Raw genomic sequence first — 22,378 nt, forward strand, 5'->3', positions numbered from 1 at the left:
CACCCGGAAGTTCCGCCCCCGTACGCAAACCGCAGGAGACGCCCCGTCCGGGGCTGTCATTGGCCAGCGCCACCTCAGATGCCTTCTGGGTACTGTGGTTTTCCCTCCTCCGTGTCCTACTGCGCGAGGCGGGTCTTCGTAGGAGTTTCCTTCCAGGGAAAGAATCGCGGGCAACTGAGCAGCCTGTCCGCCTGTTTACAGTTCGAGAGGACTGGCAAGGGGCAGGAGCGAGAGCCTTCGTTCTGGGCCTGGGGAAATTGAGGCTCGGGAAGCAGGGACGTTCGTCGGGCGGGGGCACGCATGCAAGGGTAGAGACCGCGCCCTCGACTCGAGGCTGGCCTGCTCACTTCCCCTTTTGGTACCCCCTTCCCGCATCCTCCCAAAAAAGTAGTGTAAAAATCCTGCCAAGGAGGACACCGGAAGTCCCCTTTCTCTCCGCAGAGAGCTGCACACTCTCCTGGGCCTTTTTCATGCGATGACATTCTGAGTCATGTAATTGGCCCAGATCACCGAGAAATGGATTTGCCATCCTGTGAGGTGGAGAGGAGCACATGGAGGAAGCTTGGAGGGGGACTCGGGACTCCACCTGTGAGCGGGGTGGGGGGTGTCTGAAACGTTTGTGAGACCACAAAGCATGTGTTACCGATCACTGATAAAGGAAAATTTGATGAAATAAAGGAAAATTTTCAACTTTCCGTTTTTGTGGGCCCTGTTATGGGGCTGTCAGGGAAGCTATACTTGAGCATTTACCAAAGTCAAAATGACTTGGCAAACATCAAAGCATGGCCTCTATTTCTGCCCCGAGCACACATTGCTCATCTGCTTTGTTGAAAAACAAAAACAAAAACCAAACAGGAGCATTCTAAGCATAAAGATAAAAGGGAAAAAAAAAAAAAAAACCCTCCTTCGTTCCCCTAAGATTAAAGTCATACTTTAAAGTCATATATAAAGTTTTACATATACTAAAAGCATAAGAGAAAGTCTGTAACTTTTTGGAATGCCTGTTCATGATGATTTGTAACTCTTTATGTAAAAACAAAAATATAAGAGTGCACCAAATGTTCCTTCCCAGAGCACTCTCTTCTTTGTGAAGATTGTGTATACCGGTTAGCTGTCCTAACCTGAGCTTAAATAAAACTCTCTTTCTCTTTAAGATTTTAAAAAAGCTTTGTTCCTTTTGTGTGGACACTACCCATACATTTGGGAGTTACTAGCTTACACCAATATTCCAAATCATGATACTAGGTAAGACCATCAGAGTAATGAGTGTAGACTGGAGAAGAGAATGGACAGAGCATGAATCCTGGACCAGTCTGGCTTTGTTAACTTGTTGATGTCAAGAAACCAACAAACTCACATTACGGGTTCTAATGTCCACCTGGAGCTACATTAAGCAATCTTAGAAGTCACCATTGGTGATTTTTTTTCCCCCATAACTGTGAAGCTGGGAGAATCAAATGCATTTTTGATGATTTGAGGATGCATACAGATTGAGAACTGGAATCAGGGAGTATAGACATGCCCTTGAGATAATATTTCTAAGATGAGAGAGAATCATAGTGACAAGTTATTAATCAAGTCAAGGAATGAAGATCTATCAAGAGTTCTGCAGACAACTAGTAAGATATATGTTTTATAAATGTTTACATGTACACCTGTTATAACTATACGGTGTATATATGGGCATTACATATACATATATAGGTACAGTATGTATATGAGATTTATTTCAAGAAATTCGCTTATGTAATTGTGGGGCGTGGCAAGTTTTACTCTATCCATAGGTTAGAGGGTAGGCGGGTGGGCTGGAAAGTCTCCAGACAAAACTAATGCTGCAGTTTTGACATTGAATTTCTTCCTCTGGGAACTCTTACTTAAACTCATAAGACCTTTGCACTGATTGGATAAGGCCCACCCACTACCAAATAAAATCCTTTGCTTAAAGCCAATCATTTGTAGATGTTGAGCATATCTATAAAATATCTTCATAGCAACACTACATCAGTGTTTGATCCAATAACTGGCTAAGTTTATACATAAAACTAGCCATCATATTCCACCTCTTGTCAAATTGGCACCCACATACATCTCCTTAAACCATACTTAATCTCCAAATAAAGACAGTAAAAAGTCATACTTCTGCCTAACTAGGTAAAATCTGGTATTGGCCCATTACTGGTAGGACCATATTACATACAATGGACTTTACATGATGAATGCAATGTGATCCGGGTGAAATGAATCTACTGACCTGATGTTAAATTCTCTGACATTAGAAATTGTCCTCTGGTTGTGTAAGATAATATCCTTGTTCTCAGAAAATACAAGCAAATATGAGACATGAAGTATCAAGCTCTTAAATGGTTCAGAAAAATATAGATTGAGGGATAGCGGGAGGGAAAAAGGATGAGTGTTAGTGACAAATGTGACAAAGTGTGACAAAAATGTGGCTGGGAGCAAAGAAACATGGTTATCACCAGACATGAGGAGTCAAAACAAACAAATGAAAATCCATATAAACAGACCTTGTTAAGATAACTTTGGGGGCAATGGGTGGGTCAGTAGTTTAAGTCTCTGCCTTTGGCTTAGGTCATGATCTCAAGAGTCCTGGGGTTGAGCCCCGAGTTGGGCTCCCCGCTCAGCTGAAGGCCTGCTTCTGACTCTCCCTGTGTCACGCCCTCTGCTTGTACTCCCTCTCTCACTCAGATAAATAAATAAAATCTTTCTTTAAAGATAACTTTTATCTTCCTTTAGTCTCCCCATTTATTTTAGCTACTTTTGAACAATTGCCTCTCTTTGTTCAACTTAACATATAAGCACTTAGGTTTCCTACTTCTTTGCGTCTTCGTTTTCTTATGAAGTCTTTTTTATCAGGTGAAACTTACATTAAATAAATTTATAAGCTTCTCTCCTGTTAATCTGTCTTATGTCAATTTAATTCTCAGGCCCATCCAGAGATCCTAAGAAGGTAGAAGTAAAATTTAAACACACTCTCTCTCTCAAATAAATAAAATCTTAAAACATATGGAAAAGTTTCCCTTGTAAAATCAGGATGGAAATGGCTGCATCATGGGAGAGTCCAAAAATTTTCAATTTTTAAAGATAATGCCAAGGTTTTTTTTTTAATAGTCTTTTAAAAAGGATTTTATTTTTTTATTTGACAGAGAGATAGAGAGCACAAGAAGGCAGAGCAGCAAGCAGAGGGATGAGGGAGAAGCAGGCTTCCCGCTGAGCAGGGAGCCCATTGCAGGACTTAATACCAGAACCCTGGGATCATGATCTGAGCTGAAAGCAGACTGAGCCACCCGAGCACCCCAATAAATGCCAAGTTGTTGGAGGTTTCCAAGTTTTTGGAAGAGACAAGAGATGTTTATTCATTTAGATCTTATTCAATAACTTGGAATTGTCAAACTTCTTATATTTCGCCAATGAAATCAGTGTAAAATGGAATTTAATGATGGTTGTGATTTCCTTTTCCAGACACTGATGAGGTTGAGAATTTCCCCATCTTTCCTAAATTGTGTTTCCTCTCTTCTGAAATGTAATCTAATCTCCACAAGCTCAGAGATTTTCACTGACAAAAATTTGAGAACATCTTTTTCACAATGGCCAATGATTTTCACTTTTTTATTTTATTTTATTTTATTTTTTAAAAAAGATTTTATTTATTTATTTGACAGGCAGAGAGAGAGGAAGGGAAGCAGGCTCCCTGCTGAGCAGAGAGCCTGATGCGGGGCTCCATCCCAGGACCCTGTTGAAGGCAGAGGCTTTAACCCACTGAGCCACCAGGGCCCCCGATTTTCACTTTAAAAAAAAAGATTTTATTTCTTTGTTTGACACAGAGAGACACAGCGAGAGAGCGAACAGAAGCAGGGGGAGTGGGAGAGGGAGAAGGAGGCTTCCCGCCAAGCAGGGGAGAGATCCGGGGCCCCATCCTAGGACCCTGAGATCAGGACCTGGGCCAAAGGCAGATGCTTAACAACTGAGCCACCCAGGCGCCCCTGATTGGCTTTTTAGATGCCACATATATGTTAAAAATTTTAGTATAAATTTAAAATATATATTTTAAAATAAATATAGTATTTAATTGGAATAAGTATAATAAATATTTAATTTATAATCATTAACAAATCATATAAGTTATGATATTTAAATCCAAGTAGGTATACATAAAAATATATATCAAAAATAGACATTTTAATAAATACAAATGGCAGAAAATTGTGCTCTAGGTGTCTAGACCAATTTGGCGGAAAATATAGTAAAAAAGGTTTAATATACAGAAGTGAATGACATACAACTTACCGCTGTTTTACATGACTATAGTATAAAAGTTTCCTGATAAGTATGTTATTGTCCTGATTAAAGAACTTTCAGGAAAGATTTAATATTTGATCACATTTTATTTGTTAGAAGTCAGATAGCTCATGTGGAGTGCCTGGGTGGCACAGTTAGCTAAGCGGCTGACTCTCAGCTTTAGCTCAGGTTGGGATTTCAGGGTTGTGGGTTTGAGCGCTGAATTGGGCTCTAAGCTGAGTGTGAGGTCTGCGTAAGATTCTCTCTCCTTCTGCTCCTCCCCCTCTCTCAAATACGTACATAAATAAATCTGTCTAAAAACCAAAAAGAAGTCAAATATCTCAATAAATAAAACTTGTATTACTTATCTAATTCCTCTTTAAAGTGTTTTAAAATAACACAAACATATATGTGTAATAAAATGAAACTTTCCTTCTTATCCTGTGGTACTGTGGATTGCAGCTACCAACAACTACAAGAATTTGTCACCTTCCATCAAGGCTGATCAGTGACCTCGAGAAGAGATTGCAAGGGAGAGACTTTTATGTTCATTGCACAGGCAATCTCATCTGAAACCACTCTTGCCCCTGTGGGGTAGGATCTTGTTTTTATTTACATTTTTAATATCTTATATACATGGACTTTTTACAATTAATTTTTGGTTTTTTAAGTATTGCATTCAAATCTGATTTATATTGAAGACAGAATTTTTTGCACCCTCTTAAATTGCTCCTGAGGTGAGAACTTCACTTTCCATCCCTAATCCTGGCACTAATTAAAAGAACTCTTTTAATTTTCACTTGCTTTTTGTTTGTTGTTTTCCTTAAATAAGCTGTATGCCCAACACCCAACATGGGTCTTGAATTCATGACCCCAAGGTCAAGAGTCACATGCTCTACAGACAGAGCAAGACAGGCTCACTAAGAACTCTTTTAATCTTTTAAAAAAATTTTTTTTTGTTTATTTATATGACAGAAAGAGAGAGAGCACAAGCAAGCAGAGCAGCAGGCAGAAGGAGAGGGAGAGGCAGACTCCCCGCTGAGCAGGGAGCCCAATGTGGGGCTCCATCCCAGGACCCTGGGATCATGAGCTGAGCTGAAAGCTTAACCAATGGAGCCACCCAGGCGCCCCAAGAACTCTTTTAATTTAATAAGAAAAGGTCACCACTTCAAAAGATAAGTGAAGAACATTTTTAAAAAGCAACTTAAAAAAATGTATATAGGGTGCCTGGGTGGCTCAGTGGGTTAATCCTCTGCCTTCCGCTCAGGTCATGATCTCAGAGTCCTGGGATCAAGTCCCGCATCAGGCTCTCTGCTCGGCAGGGAGCCTGCTTCCTTCTCTCTCTCTCTGCCTGCCTCTCTGCCTACTTGTGATCTCTCTCTGTCAAATAAATAAATAAAATCTTTAAAAAAATGTATATAATTAATGTTGAAAAAATGTGAAAACAGTAGGCCTTGGAGATTGTCCTGTAATGGGTTAGGGTTAGTATAAATGATTAAATCTCCATTAATGGAAGAATAGGAGGCTTATCTAGCCCTTCCTAGCTTAAGAGGGTCTATGGTTCTAAGAAGTGATTCAACTGGCAAAGATAAAACTTCAGAATCACTAAAGATTAAATAGACAGGAGGGGCCGAGCCGGCTGATGATATAAGCCCATCCTCGAAGCTGCGTTCCAGTCTGATCCTCAGACTTCAGAACGCCGTTCCAACACAGCCCCAGAGAACTCTCCAAACGGTAAGCGCCCCTCACACCTGACTAAGTTTCCATTTTGTTGGTTTGGAGAGGGAAGTGGACTAAAAATTGGGTTTAAAAACCTACTGGGATTGCCAGAAGTTGTGGGAATTCCATTTTTAAACTTTGAAAAAGCTGTACTAGGGTTAGGGAAAACCAGATTCTGTCATGTGAGATGAAAATGTGCGTTTTCTGAGCATTGGGGGTTTCAGAAAGGTACAGGCATTTAAGAACTAACAAGACAGATTGTTGCTTCAGGAAGGGGAGGGAGAGAGACACATTTAAGAAACTATGAGAGCCATAAGAAAGTTCAGAGACCAGAATATCTTTGGAATCAAAGAAGCTTCCAGATTTCTCTCTCCAGGCTCAACTTTTCTCCTGAACCTTGGGTTTGTCTGTCTAGGTTGACTTGTCTCTAACAAGCATCCCAAACTCAACCAAACCGGACTCTCCATGTTTCCACCCGAACTCTTCCTGCCTGAGTTTATCCTCACACGGGACATGCCAGCCAAAAAAAAAAAAAAAAATCTAGGGAACATCCTTGAGCCATTTTTCTTTTATGACCCACATCTAATCAGGCTGGAAATTCTGCTGGCTTTAACTTTCAAATATTTTAGGAATCTGACCGTTTCTTGGTCCATCCCCACATGGCCCTGTAAGGCCCTATATAATTGGCTTCCCACCCCCACCTAAGGACTAGGACCTCACCTGCTCATGCTCTATATCCTCCTCTCCAGACTGTCTAACCTTGCTCTCTCTTAAATAGCGCAGACAGGCACCCGCTGCTATCCCCAGTTCCCGCAACGTACCTGTCTCAATGTCAACATGGCTTCTTCCTCTCTTATTTGCTTCAAGTCTTTGCTCAAGTCATTTTCTCAGTGAGGTCTTTGCTAATCACTTCACTTAAAATTGTGACCATACCCTATGCATCCTCTCCTTTCCCTCCTTCCTTTTTTTGCCCTAGAAATATTCACCCTCTGACAACAACATTTCACTTGTTTGCTATCTCCTGACTCTCCATGAGGCCATGGCTATCTTGTCTGCTTTGCTCACAGTGCCTAGGGGAGGGTGGAGGGTCTTGTGGAGGGACTCTAGAAATACGTTTTTGAACAGTTAAAACCCCCATCATTACAAGCATCTGGCTTTATCTGGCTTTAACTTTTCAACTGCAGTTTTCAATTCCAGCAATTTTTCCCATCTGTGTTTGGCATTTTATTTAAGTAACTCTTTTCTATCTTAGTGTAACATAGGGTTTCTTGTACATCATCTTCCATTTACTGTAACCTTTTACATGTCTTTAATTTGGCATTTTAAAATATGCTGTCTATTTTATGGCTCAACTTCATTTTTCTTCATACAGTCAGCCGTTTTCCTTACCCCACACTATCCTTTCCCGGCACGGATTCTGGAGGCTGTAGCCATCCCAAGTTCTCACATGTAACAGGCTTTCTATTTGGTTCCATTTGTCTACTTGTCTGTTTCTGCATGCGTACCATAGGGAAAAAAATTGTATTAATCTATTTTATCTGGATAATTAATTCTATCATCTGTATCTTTTTAAACAAAATATATAATCTATTTTGTGGGCTTTTATTCTCCCTGTACATTTTAGATTGCTCTCAAAACCCCATTTGGTTCCTCCTCAGAAAACATAGCCCTAGTCTAATCATAGAAAAATATCAGATAAAATCCAGTGGGGTTCTACCAAAAAAAATCTGCTCAGGACTCCTCAGAACTGTCCATTTCATGGAAAACTGGGAAAGTCTGAGACACTGTGAAGAGTCAAAGGGACCCTAAAGAGACAGGATGACCCAATGTAGCACGACGGTACCTTGAATACCCTCGAACAGGAAAGGATATTAGGTAAAAAAAAAGACTTTTATTTTATTTTATTTATTTTTTTAAAAAGATTTTATTTATTTATTTGACCGAGAGAGATCACAAGTAGGCAGAGAGGCAGGCAGAGAGAGAGCAAAGCAGGCTCCCTGCTAAGCAGGGAGGCCGATGTGGGGCTCCATCCTAGGACCCTGGGATCATGACTGAGCGGAAGGCAGAGGCTTAACCCACTGAGCCACCCAGGCGCCCCAAAGTAAAAACTTTTAAATAAAAACTTTAAAAATGTGAATAAAGTATGGACTTTAGTAACTAATAATGAATCAGTATCAATTCATTAGTTGTGACAAATATACTGTACTAATGTGTTAAAAATAGGGGAGGGGCACCCAGCTGTCATTTGGTAGAGCGAGTCACTCTTGATCTTGGGGTCATGAGTTTGAGCTCCACATTGGGTGCAGAGATGACTTTAAAAAGCACAATGAATGATAGGGGAAATTGGATGTAGACCATATGGGAACTCCTCATACTACCTTTGCAACTTCTGTAAATCCAAACGTCCTAAAATAAAATTTACTTCAGATATCTTGCCAGCATTTTTGTCTGGAAATGCAGTTCCCTTTTGGTGGACAGTTAAGATGTTCACTACTACCGGCACTACGGCAGTGACTTTCCACTTGCATTACGCACATGCACGTGGGTCACCGGTTCCTCTAGGGCACAGACTCTCCTGGCAATGACTGAGCTGTAACTCTGTCCGGAACCTGGTGCTCCTCTCACCTGCTCCCCCCACTCCCCAGTCAGAAATGAACTGGATCTTGATGCTGCTCTCCAGGAGCCTTTAGCTTATTGGGCTAAAGCATGTGCCTGGGCTGATGAAAGAGATCTTGCTGTGGCGCCTGGGTGGCTCAGCCGGTTAATCGTCTGCCTTTGGCTCAGGTCATGATCCTGAGATCAAGTCCCACGTCCGGCTCCCTGCTCGGCTCAGCCTGCTTCTCCCTCTGCTTGTTCTCTCTCTAACAAATAAATAACATCTTTAAAAAAAAAACGGAAAGAAAGCAATATTACTCAGTTTTGATCTCTTCGCTTCGCTCCTTCCTCAACTTGCATCTTCCTTCTGCCCTCCCTCATCTCTTCCTCCCAGCCCAGCCTCTACACGCGTGCCTCAGTGTCTCAGGAAGCCCTAATCTGCTTATCCCTCCCCCTGCTTCCTAGAGGGTTGGTCTGGGTTAGTCAGAAGTTCTAGAGCTACTTAAGGGCCTTCCTTTAAGCTTTTTATTGTAAAGGAATTTTTTTTTCTTAGAATGGATAGTCGAGGGCCTGTGCACAGAGAATAATGTAAGTGACGGTGTAATACGGGTGGTAACCTGAGAGAGTTTTTTCACCTAAGGCCAACTTCAGAACCAATCACTTGCCAACAGGAAAATTAATCACAGGTGCACCTGGGTGGCTCAGTCGGTTAAATGTCTGCCTTCTCCTCAGGTCATGGTCCCAGGTCCTGGGACTGAGCCCCTCATCAGGCTCCTCATTCAGTGGGGAGCCTGCTTTTCCCTCTGCATCTCCCCCTCCCCTTTCCCATTCTCACTCTCTTGCAAGCTCTCAAATAAATAAAAACCTTAAAAAAAATCCTGTCACAGACTATTTGGTGCATGGAGCATGGGCCTTAGACTGGAGAGTCAGGAAGGACCCTCAGAAGACAGTACTCAAGCTGGAGCCTGTCGCAAAGGAGCAGGTTATTCGGTAGCCATGGGAAGAGCATCACAGTGAGAGAGGAACAAGCACCATGCTCTGGGGTAGGAGGAAGTTGGCCTGGTTGGACAGAGAAGTTAGGTGTGGCGGCTGGAGGACATACTTACTCCAGGGTATAAGGTCAAAGTAGGTCAAAGATATAGGTAAGGGACTGATCAGCATGATTTTAGAAGACTTGTGGGTAATAATGAAGTTAGCTTTCCCCTTTCAGGACCACTGGCTGTCCCAGTGGGGCAGAGCAGACGACTTACGACTTACCAGCATTGGTGGCAGAGCGGATGACTCACGACTCACCAGCATTGTGAGTTCAACCCCCAGGCTGGGGGTAGACATTCCTTTCAAAAAAGTTCAAAATCTAAAAAATAAGTAAATAAAAACACATACATAAAGTTTACCTTCCCCTTTCAGTGTAGTACAAGAGACCAGGTACGCAATTGAAGATATAGGCTTTCAGGAGGGACATTCAGGGAATGTCCTTAAGCATCCTTAGAGACTAGAATCCATGAATTCTTTTGCTTAAGGAATGCAATGAGTAGCCAGTTAGGAGTTTTTACTGGATTTTCTTTTTGCATAAATGGAGAGTTTGGCTTTCCTGAGAGTGACCTCAGCAATACCGCAGATCCGTATAGAGATGGAGTCAGCTTGCTTTTTCCTGTGAGGTGTCAGACAGAGCCACTCAGCACATAAAGTCTCTGGTCAGGACCGCAGCTGTTGCGCTTCTGACTGAACCTCGAGCATCCTCAGGAACCATTCTTCTCATCTCAGTTCACGAAGTCCAATTGTGGTACAGAATCATACACTCCAAACAAATGCCCAGGCTTTCCAGATCTGGCTATTTCAAGGTGGCGTTCTGTATCTAAAATCATGTAATGTGGGGCAACTGGATGGCTCATTCAGTTAAGTGTCTGCCTTCAGTTCAGGTCAATATCCTGCAGTCCTGGGATCGAGACCCGTGTCAGGCCCCTTGCTCAGCGAGGAGTCTGCTTCTTCCTCTCCCTCTGCCTCTTCCTCTACTCATGCTCTCACTCTCTTATAAAGGAAATCTTTAAAATAATAAAATAATGCAATGTGGTATTTATCCCCTATTTGAGATTCTATTGAAAGTATGGAATTTTTAAAAATTAATTATATACTCCTCACAGTGTTTTAAAAAACATTTTGGAGGAGCACCTGCATGGCTCAGACATAAAGCATCTGCCTTTGGCTCAGGTCATGATTCTAGGGTGCTGGGATCAAGTCCCGCATCAGGCTCCCTGCTTGGCAAGACAGCTTCTCTCTCTCCCACTCCTTCTGCTTGTATTCCCTCCCTCGCTGTGTCTCTCTCTGTCAAATAAATAAATAAAACCTTAGAAGAAACATTTTGGAAAGTGATCCTGTTTATCTGTCACTGAGGGCAGTGGACTTCAAAATGATTTAATAAGTACCAGACTTTAAAAAAAAAAGATGTTATTTATTTATTTGACAGAGAGAGAGAGAGAGAGAGAGTGCGCACAAGCAGGGGAAACAGCAAGCAGAGGGAGAAGCAGGCTCCCTGTTGAGCAAGGAGCCTGATGTAGGACCCAACCCCAGGACCCTGAGCCGAAGGCAGACACAACCAATTGAGCCACCCAGGTATCCCTAAGTATCAGACTTTTAACCAGAAAAACTGAGAGGGGCTTAATGATACTTCATTTGTTCTTCATTTCTATGGGTTCAAGTAGGGATCCCTGGGTGGCTCAGTTGGTTAAGCAGCTGCCTTCGGCTCAGGTCATGATCCCAGCGTCCTGGGATTGAGTCCCATATTGGGCTCCTTGCTTGGCAGGGAGCCTGCTTCTCCCTTTGCCTTTGCCTGCCATTCTGTCTGCCTGTGCTTGCTCTCTCTCCCTCTCTCTCTCTCTAATAAATAAATAAAATCTTTAAAAAAATTTTTATCTATGGGTTCAAGTATTCATGATTATAATGTAATTGTGACCTTCTTGACTCATTGTTCTTAATTTATATGAAGAGAACACATCCATTTTCCATGGGTTTTGAAAATAGAAGACTTTAACTTCCCAGTCATGGTATTCAGATCAACTAGCAAAGCTCAAAATCATCCTTGTGGTTGCACCTGGGGGGCTCAGTTCGTTGAGCATCTGGTTTCAGCTCAGGTCATGATCCCAGGGTTGTGGGATTGAGTCCCGCATAAGGCTCCTTGCTCAGTGGGGAGCCTCCTTCTCCCTCTGCTTGCTGCTCCCCCTGCTTGTGCTCTCGGTCTCTCTCAAATAAATACATAAAATCTAAAAAAAAAAAAAAAAAAAAAAGAATCACCCTTGTGTTTAAAGGCTTTATAATTGTGGCAGAGTTCTTTCCTACTGGGTTCTGGTGGATTCCAAATGAAAAGGGTAAACCACTTATGGTTTGTCTTATGGACATTGGGGAGGGTATGTGCTTTTGGGTAAATTGGAAGGGGAGATGAACCATGAGAGACTATGGACTCTGAAAAACAATCTGAGGGGTTTGAAGTGGCGGGGGGGTGGGAGGTTGGGGTACCAGGTGGTGGGTATTATAGAGGGCATGGCTTGCATGGAGCACTGGGTGTGGTGAAAAAATAACGAATACTGTTTTTCTGAAAATAAATAAATTGGAAAAAAAAATCATCAAAAAAAAAAAAAAAAAAAAAAAAGAAAAGGGTAAACCAGAGTCTAGGTAGAGCCTGAAGTTTGAAATGTATAAGCCGGCCTATGAAATGCTTCCTCTCTCCTGACCTTTCCACAGAGACCATAGCAATGAATCAGAGACGCAACCGCACTAGGTTCACAGAAGATCAACTGAAAATCCTCATTAAGGCATTTGACCAAAATCCTTACCCAGGTTATGCTACCAAACAAAGACTGGCTTTGGAAGTCAACACTGATGAGTCTAGAGTCCAGGTAAGTCACAAATTCTATATCTTCAAGACTAAAAGTGGAAAGGGAGGAGAAGGAATCTGCTGATTGAGCAGAGCTGCAAACGAGTCTGAGAAGAGCTTTGTATGGAGTATCTTTGTGGGGGGCAATAAAGCAAAGCTTATTGAGTGATAGTACATAGCTAAAGAGGGAGGGGACCTAAGAGGGTTGCCCTGAGGCGTCCTGACTGACACCCAGAACTGACAAGGATGTTGCTCTTTGTCTGACTTCACAAATGTGGGTACTGAGGATGAAAGAGCTTACAGGAGTGGGAAGGAGGCGGGCAGGTACTCCTTCAGGCAAGAGGAAATGTTTGGACTACCTGTAAAATACATAACTGCAGCATCTACTTATTAACTTAAAAGATTATTACAGTCCTGTTGGGACCAGACTGTGGAGATGCTAAATGCCAAGCCTTGACCTAAGACTTCGGCAGATGTGACAGGTATCAGTAACAATCCCGAGCTTTGATCTAGTAAGAATCACATATACACCCTTGAAGAAAGGCAGTGATGGGGTTGAGATGACATAAACATACTTAATTCTCTCATTTTGTTTTCCTCACTTAAGATTTGGTTTCAGAATCGAAGAGCTAGGCACCAGTCCCAGAAAAAGTCAGAACCCGATGAGGATTTAGAATCAAGCCAAGACCAAGATCATGCTGAAGAGGAGATTCAGAGTAAATAGTCTGCGCCAGTCCTGGTCCCTGGCAGGGCCTCTTGGGTGCCCAAGTGCCTGTCTACGCTGGAGCTAACTCTTGCTCCTAGCAGGAAAGAATGTTCTCTTTCTGGACTTCCTTCCTGCTTGGGTCTTCAGGTTCAGGGTTCAACATGGCCCCTGGAAATTCTTCCTTTCATGGATCACGAACCTTTATCTATTTTTTCCTTTCACATTTTATTTATTTATAGGAGAGAGAGAGGGAGGAAGAGAGAGAGCATGAGAGTGGGGTGAGGCCCAGAGGGAGCAGACTCCCTGCTGAGTAGGGAGCCCAATGGCGGGGCTTGAGCCCAGGACTACAGGATCATGACCTGAGCCAAAGTCCAAAACTTAAACTGACTGAACCATCTGGGTGTCCTGGTTCATGGACCTGAGACTCTCCTCTGTTTACATTCTTTCCACTGGAAAGAACCAGCAACCTAGCCATATACTGCATCTCTTCTAGAACTTTCTCCCTGTAATAAGCTGGGGCAAAGCCCTCTTAAGGAGAAGCAACAGGCTTCAAATTAGATGGGAGACAGAGTGGGGCATGTTTGGGCTCCTGTCTGAATGTGTAAACTGACCTCTGAAATGTTCTTTGACCCTTGATCTCACATTCGTCCCAGGCAGAGAAGACAGACGGCACCGTTCCAGCTATACTCCCTCACAACTACACACCCTCATCCAGGCGTTTACGAACAACCCTTATCCTGGGATCAATACCAGAGAGCAACTTGCTAAAGAAATTGGCGTTCCAGAGTCGAGAGTCCAGGTAAGTGATGAAGAATTCAACTGCTCCATGTCCTAGAGACAGAGACATATGGGAAGGGGAACTACGTGGACATGACAGGCACATTCCCTCTCCAGGGCCTTTCCACAAGCTGTTCCCTCCATCTGGTAGGTTCTAGCCCAGGATCACTCACAGCCAGCTTTCACCCCCTTCAGTTGGTTTTTTGTTGTAATCAATGTTCTTTTTTTCATCTTTTCACTGCATTTATTGCTAATATTAAAAAAATTTAAAAAATTCATTCTCCATTCTCCAGTGGCTCTTATCCCTCTTGCCCACATACCTGACCCATTTCCTCAGGACCAGTTCAAAACTGAGCCTGTCCATTGCCATTTTCATAGGAAGCAACCAGTGCAAGGGATGTAGCAGAAGGTTGGAGGAAGGCAACAGTGTTGTCCAGGTTCCACTCAAAAGCCAGCTGGGTGGAGAGTCACAGAATTCAGACAAAAGGACTAGTGACCTGTTAGTGACATAGTCTAACTAAAGTGGGCTGGAGAGGAGATAGGGTAGTCCACCAGAGCCTTTAGTGAACGCCTCAAACCTAGAAGAAACGATACTAGTAGAAGAATGGGGAGGACAAGGGAGGCAGTCTTCTGGAAATTTCCATAACTCTCCCATGTTGAGAGGTGTGGAAAATCGAGAGGACACCAAAGAGCCTCACTCGTTTTGGCAGAAAAACTTAACTGTAGCATGAGGAAGTCACAAAGATGCTGCCCACATTGCGAAAGGCTACACAACGATGCCCAATTTCACCAGCACCGGGATCACAGACTAGAGTGGTGGGGATCACACTCCTGACATGGAATCTATGAGATGCAAAAGCAAGGAGAGTGGCCTTTCAGGGGGAAACTCCCGCATCCATGCAGACTTGAGTCCAGGTCAAATAACCTGGTGGGTACCACAGAGCAGCTGGCCACGCTGGCGTGTCACATAGAAAGGACTTGAAATAAGCAGCTAGAAGAAGAGAATGGCAGGAAACTTCTCCAGGGCTCTCAGGAATTGTTGGCAGTACCGGGGACAGCTGCAGAAGCAACAGCACTGAAGAGGTTTCCTGTTCAGTCGCCAGTTGGACAGGGGGATGAGGACCCAGGAGGCAGATGAAGGGAGCAAAGATGGGGTCCTGAAAAGGAGTCTGGAGGCTGGTCAGAAGTAGTGCACACTGCACACCACCGAAGATGCCACTCTGGGCCCAGGGGGAGGAGTCCAGATGACAAAGGAGTAGGGGGACCCTAAGTTTGTCTCACTGCTCAAATACAACTAGATAGTTACCAAATCATTCTTAGCACCTGAGAAATCAGTCAGAGGTCTGAGGAAACAAATACTCCAATTCTTTTGTTTGTAGAAAAACAACCACCTTTTGGAAGGTAGGAGTTGTTTTTGCTTCTTCTCTTTCTTCTTTTCTGGACAAAGTGATGAGGAGAAATTCATCCCATAAGAAAGAAGAGGAGGTAGTACTCGAAGCCAGGGATTTAATCAGCATGGATAGAAGTAAGATGTCTGAACGGGAATTTAAAACAATGATTATAAAGATACTAGCTGGGCTGGAAAAAAGCAGCCAGAGTCCCTCACTGTAGAGACAGCTCTGGACCCCAAACTGGGGAGGTGGCAGATGCAGGTGGGGGTTCCTGACTGAGGGTGGTGGGGGGAACAGCCTCATGGTAGCCATCCCAGGGGCACAGGGAAATATATGGCCTTCAGGCCACTGCAGGCTCTTCCCAGCCGGGATGGGAAGGTGGTCTCCCAGAGGAGGACCGCCGATGCCTGAGTGGTAGAAGGCACAGAGGTCCTCGACAGTGGCCCTTTTTGGCTAAGTGTCAGCAATACAGGGAAGTTGGATTTGTCTCCCGTGACCTGGGGTCCATCTTTGGGCAGGCAGACCTTCTTCTTCTTCTTCTTTTTTTTTTTTTTAAAGATTTTATTTATTTATTTGACAGACAGAGATCACAAGTAGGCAGAGAGGCAGGCTGAAAGAGAGAGAGGAAGAAGCAGGCTCTCTGCCCAGCAGAGAGCCCGATGTGGGACTCGATCCCAGGACTCTGAGATCATGACCTGAGCCGAAGGCAGCGGCTTAACCCACTGAGCAACCCAGGCGCCCCAAGGCAGATCTTCTTGATAAGAGACCAGCTTTTGAACCTTCAAGAGTTTCTCTGCCCTTTGTGAAAGCCTCCCCAGAAGGGACCCCGGTGACCCCGTCTGGGAAAAGGAGATTCAGCATCAGTCTCCCCTCTACCGACCACAACTGTTTGGACCACACCAGCGGCCTTGGCCTCCCTGAATTGGGCCTTTGCCCAGGGAGGAGGTGGGGGACTCAGCAGTGGTAGAATCATTAGACCTTGAGTCTGGAGGACCTCTGTGACGAGCTGACTTGGGGTCATCAGGCTTTCCATTGGCCAGGAGGTCACGTGGGCCAGTGGGACTCCTGTCCTTCTCATCTCCAATCTCTTCCCTCCTGCTCTGGCATCGAGGGATGCTGCTGCTGTTGCTGCTGATTCTGCTTCTTCGGCTTCAGCGTCATGGTTGCGGCACTGGCCAAAGTGGGATTTGGAGGGCGGTGAGGAAGGGACACGTTGGATGGTTTCCTATTTGTTTTCTGAACAGTGCCTGACACATGATGATAAGGATTCATTGAATGAATGAAGGAAGGAAGGAATGTTACTTTACCTTGAATTCAAGCCAGACATTTGGCTAAACTCTTTAGATCTGCCATATTTCTCAACCTTTCTAATTATCCCATGAGGTTGGAATTATTTTGTCTAGAGGTTTAACATTTAGCTCAAAAATGTAGGATCCTTTTACTAAAAAAGAAGATTTTATTTATTTGTTAGAGAGAAGGAGCACAAGCAAGGGCATCAGCAGGTAGAGGGAGAGGTAGGATCCCCATTGACAGAGGAGCCTGACGCGGGGCTTGATCCCAGGACCCCAGGATCATGACCTGAGCTGAGGGCAGATGCTTTACCAGCTGAGCCACCTGGGGGTCCCAGCAATGCAGGGTTCTGACGGAGTGTGATTCTTCCAGAGTAGTGTACTGCGTGTGTATTTCCACACCAGTGCTCCTTGCAGTAACCAGGAACCAAATGACACGAGGAGGACCGATGTGCCATCCTCTCTGCTCTCTTCCTCACCCCTTCTGTGTCTTTCATGCTGCACTCGTACAAGCATCTGCGGTGTGCAAGGAGCAGGCCTACCTGGTGAGGCATTCATGAAAACAGAAGCTTGGAAAATAGTAAGGGAGATGGGCAAATGAACCGCAGTTTCAATGGTGCGATAAAGTCACACAAATTCACCTTCTAGACAAACACGAGTGAACAAATGAGTTTGGTACCAATAGGGAATCAGATGCGTCTGGCAGAGATCGTTTCACAGAGGAAAACTTGATCTGGGGCTTGACAATCAGGGGAAACTCCCCAGGGGAAGACCCAGATAGAGGGGGTTAGGAAGGGCAGCACTGGCGGGAGACCGGATTCCAAAGAGCAGTCCTGTGGCTTCCAGAGAATCGCAGATCTGTCTACGGGCTGGTGAACTAGCATGTCAAAGATACTTGTGGGAGCTCCAAGTGTGGACCAGCTGCTTGTAGCCAGTTAAGACGGTGGACACAAAACCCAAATGTGACATCATTCGTTAGCCTGTGAGTTGAGAGATGGGGCCCATCTCTGATTAATCCCTGTATGCTCAGGCATGCTCAGAGGTCTTGAAGTGGATTACACACTTGGAAAGTGTTCACTGGAAGGGTTTATATTTCATCCTTTGGGTGGGAGGGACGTGCTTGAGGAATTAAGGCAGAGGAGGAGAAAGCATGCTTCAGTTACAGCTTGAAATAGCTTCTCTTCCTCCAGAGTGAAGAATGGACTCTGCTACGGAGACTGGAAATAGGTTGGACAATCAGGGAAAAGTCAAGGAGGCTGAGGCATGGAAAGGGGTTAAGGGACGGCATGGATACAGACTAACACAGGGCACGGACAGGGTGTGGGGGACAGGAATGGCGCGGAGAGGGAAAGAGATGAACCAACCCGGAACATATGGCGTGTTTGGTTTGGATGGCTGATACGGGTGTTATCCAGCAGGAGGACGGGGTTCTAGAAGAATATAAGGAGTCCCACAAGGTGGGAGGTGTCCTCCTGGGATACCCAGAATGGATAGTTAGGAGGCAGATTCCACAAGGCTCCCAAGCTCTGGGGAGGAGAGGATGCGTCCCAGTGAAGGCTGGAGATTTTACAGAGAAGCCGGATGGAAATGGCAGACTGACTTTTGAGTAATTGGTTCGGCGGGATTCTGAAAGAGCATGAGCGGAGAGAAGAAAACAGAAGTCAGCGGTAGAAGATGAAGTGAATCATGTCCTAATAAGGTCATTCCAATATTCTTTGGGCTAGTTTTCTCCTCAGAATTCAAAGCTGAATACATTTTTCCTTAAGATTAAGATATGGGTAGGTGCAGAAAAAAGGAGAACTTATCTGAATGGCTTCGTCAACAGGGGACTAATTCTTGTAGCCATCACAAGCATGGCAGACGGAGAAAGGGGGTTAGGATTTGGGTGTAGATGCCACGTACAGGGCTATGCATGTGCGGGCTTCTGAGACTAGCATTCATCTGCAGGGTGGCCTAGACCGTTAGGAAGGACGTGAAAGTTTCCAGGATATTATGTGACTTTTCCAAAACCTGGTTTTTGGACTCCAGACCTGTGCTTTATTCTGCTTGCAACCTCTGTGAAAACCAAAAGTAGCAGCTGTGGGACAGGCGTGTGTGTGTGTAATATATAAAAGCATGTGTTTTTCTAAAGTTATGTTATTATAAAATGTATACATATATTTAACGTCTGTGTCTAATGTGTCTAAATTACATGTAGTGTAATTTATGGGCAGAGGCTGGGAGTAGTAATCCATTATGCATTACTGTGGAATAGAAAATATTTTCCTAGGGGCACCTGTGTGGCTCAGTGGGTTAAGTCTCTGTCTTTGGCTCAGGTCATGGTCTCAGGGTCCTGGGATCAAGCCCCACATCGGGCTCTCTGCTCAAAAGGGAGCCTGCTTCTCCCTACCCCCGCCTGCCTCTTTACCTACTTGTGCTCTCTCTCTGTCAAATAAATAAATAAAATATTTTTTAAAAAAAAAGAAAATATCCTGGGTCATGGAAGAGGGTATAAAACCCATCACGCAAGTACTATGTGTGAGGTTCAGAATTTTGGGCTTTATCTCCAGACCCAATAGACTTTCCTAGATATCAGATGGAATGACAGTGATTTTGAAATTAAGCCTAAAACAAACCCACTCTTCCTTCTGCCTTATGACAAAAGCGATGGCGAAACTCCAAGACGTCACTTGCTTTAATTAATTCTCAGTGTTTTACCCATTTAGATTTGGTTTCAAAATCGGAGATCCAGATTCCATGTCCAGAGAAAAAGAGAACCTCATGATCAAGACTGAGAACAGAGACAAGACCAGCAACAGGATCTCTGGGATGAGAGCATTCAAGGTAATCCCGCTGTCGCTCACAAGCCGAGCCTCCTGACTGTCCAGTCGTCCCACATGGTGGAGGCAACCCCAACTATCTCTTGGGAACTAGAAGATATTCCTACTCAAAAGAAGGATAAACTTGGAAGAAGGATAGGTTAGAAGGATAAAAGAAGGATAAAGCTAGAAGACAAACCTACTCAAATGCCTTATCAGGTTCCATGCAGTAAGGGGATTGGTTATAGTGTCTGTGAAGGCTCTCCCCAAGTTATGGTTCCCCCCCCCAAGGAATTCCACTGGGCACTTTTCCAGCCGGAATGCAGAAACCCCAGGAGAATGGGAATTATGTTCACTGTTGTCTTCCCAGGGCCTTGTACATAGTAAGCAATCAGTAAATTTTTGTGGAAGGTATGGTTGACTTAATAGAAGAATCAGTCCTTAGGTGTGTTCTGCCAGGGGCCTCCTAGTGTGTGGCTTTCCCAGGGGGTAGTAAGTTCCACATTGGGCTAGGAAGGTGGGAGTGAGTTTACTTTCACGTTTGAAAATACAAACTGGCTTCTTCCATTTCTCTTTCTTATCTTTCCCCCTTGGGCATAGAAACTACACAAAATGGCACCAGTCTCACTCTCAACTGTCTTATTTCTCCAGAGCAAGACTTTCAGTATATTTTATGTCTTCATCCTGGGATCTAAATCTCTCTTCTAAGCATACCTTCAGCTTTTCCAGAAGTTGAGCCTGTTGGAGATGATAAGCAGAGCTTCAGGGAGCAGAGACAGATACAGGCACCACACAAACCTACTGACTGATTTGATCGTAGATCCAGAGTCCAGCAGATCTGGAGAACAAGGAAAATAAACATACCAGTAGAGCATTTTCCCAGCCATCACAGTAATTGTGCTTTTTAGTAAGAAACATTTATTGGTCTTCATCCCCATTTCTAGCACAGTTTCTAAAATCTTTGCACTTGGGACGCCTGGGTGGCTCAGTTGGTTGAGCGGCTGCCTTCGGCTCAGGTCATGATCCCAGCGTCCTGGGATCGAGTCCCACATCGGGCTCCTTGCTCGGTGGGGAGCCTGCTTCTCCCTCTGCCTCTGCCTGCCATTCTGTCTGCCTGTGCTCGCTCTCCCTCTCTCTCTCTGATAAATAAATAAAATCTTTAAAAAAAATAAATAAAATCTTTGGATTTTCCAGTGATGAAAGAAATCAGAGAACTGGCACTTTCTGGTCTTCCTCCCTGACCTCCAGGAAAGGGAGAGGGTCTGGAGGTCGAACCATTTGTCAATAGCCAATGATTTATTATTTTTTAATCTTAATTCCAGGATAGTTAACATACGGTGTTATATTAGTGTCAGCTATACTATATAGGGATTCAACAATTCTCTACATTATTCAGTGCTCATCATAGTAAGTGTACTCACAGTCCCCTTCACCTGTGTTCCCCACTCCCCCTACCTCCCTCTGGTAACCACAGGTCTGTTCTCATTAAGAGTCTGGTTTTTTGTTTCTCTTTTTTCCTTTGTTCATTTGTTTTGTTTCTTAAATTCCACATATGAGTGAAATCATATAGTGTTTGTCTTTCTCTGACTAGTATACTGTATTTTAACATGTGTCTTTTTAAAAAAGTTTTTTAGAAGATCTATTTACTGAGAGCGAGGGAGAGGCACTTGAGTGGCAGGAGGGGCAGAGGAAGAGACTCTTTCAAGCAGACTCCCTACTGAGCTCAGAGCCTGACACAGGGCTCAGTGCCACCACCCCAGAGATCATGACTTAAGTTGAAACCAAGTTGGATGCTTAACTGACTGAGCCACCCAGGTGTCCCATCTATTTAAAAAAAGTCTTTATTTATTTTAATTTTTGTTTTTTAGTAATCTCTATCTCCAATGCGGGGCTCAAACTCTCAATGCCAAGATCAGGAGTTGTATGCTCCACTGCCTGAGCCAACTGCACACCCTCTGATTAATTTCATTAGCATGTTAGTCTCTACATCCATCCATGTTGTTGCAAATGGCAAGATGTCATTCTTTTTTATGGCTGAGTAATATCCCATTATATATATAGTCTTTATTTTATTTATATTATATATATTCCATTATATATATTCTGTATATATAATATTCCATCATATATATGTATATGTAATTTATCCATTCATCTATGAATGGACACTTGGAATGCTTCCATAATTTGGCTGTTTTATTTTATTTTTTAAAAGATTTTATTTATTTGTTTGACAGAGAGAGAGCACAAGCAGGGGGAGCAGCAGGCAGAGGAAAAAGGAGAAGCAGGCTCCCCATAGAGCAGAGAAGCTTGATATGGGACTTGATCCCAGGACCCTGGGACTTGAGCTGAAGGCAGTAGCTTAACGATTGAGCCACCCAGGCACCCTCCTTGCCCCTGTGTCTGACTTTCACATAGCATTATGTCCTCAAGGTTTATCTGTCTCATGGCGTGTGTCAAATTTGTCTCCCTTTCTAAGGCTGAATGATACTCCATCATGTGCATTCACCACCTTGGGTTTATCCATTTATTCATGGATGGACATGTAGGTCGCTTTCGTCTTTGGGCTATTGTGAATAATGATTCTATAAACACGGGGGGTACAAATATCTGTTTCAATCTCTGTTTTTAATTCTTTGGGTTAGGTATACACCCCAGAAGTGAATTTTTGGACCATATGATGAAGAATTTTTTAAAGTAAACAGATATTATGAAGCAGATATCTTAAAATATTTAATAATAATATTAAATAATAATTTTAAAATATTTTTCTGAACTAGGCTCTACTCCCAATGTGACCTCGAACTCATGACCCCAAGATCAAGAGTCACATCTCTACTGACGGAGCTAGCCTGGTGCCCCTAAAGCAGATATTTTAAAAAGTAAAGTATCTGGTCAAATAGGGATTTCTAAAAGGAGTGTGATAATTTCAAATATTC

The 22,378-nt window shown here is 43.7% G+C and overlaps 1 protein-coding gene across 1 annotated transcript; it reads left to right on the plus strand.

Annotated features, from left to right (window-relative positions):
- The first annotated feature begins 12,285 nt into the window (after nucleotides 1–12,285).
- Nucleotides 12,286–19,415, plus strand: DUXA (double homeobox A). The gene is made up of 4 exons (XM_044260135.1): nucleotides 12,286–12,500; nucleotides 13,086–13,194; nucleotides 13,838–13,983; nucleotides 19,347–19,415. The coding sequence occupies exons 1-4, from the start codon at nucleotides 12,312–12,314 to the stop codon at nucleotides 19,413–19,415; spliced, it is 513 nt and encodes a 170-aa protein (XP_044116070.1). The 5' UTR covers nucleotides 12,286–12,311.
- Nucleotides 19,416–22,378: the final 2,963 nt, after the last annotated feature.

The sequence above is a fragment of the Neovison vison genome, chromosome 7 (assembly GCF_020171115.1).
Source record: "Neovison vison isolate M4711 chromosome 7, ASM_NN_V1, whole genome shotgun sequence".
NCBI classification, from domain to species: Eukaryota; Metazoa; Chordata; class Mammalia; order Carnivora; family Mustelidae; genus Neogale; species Neogale vison.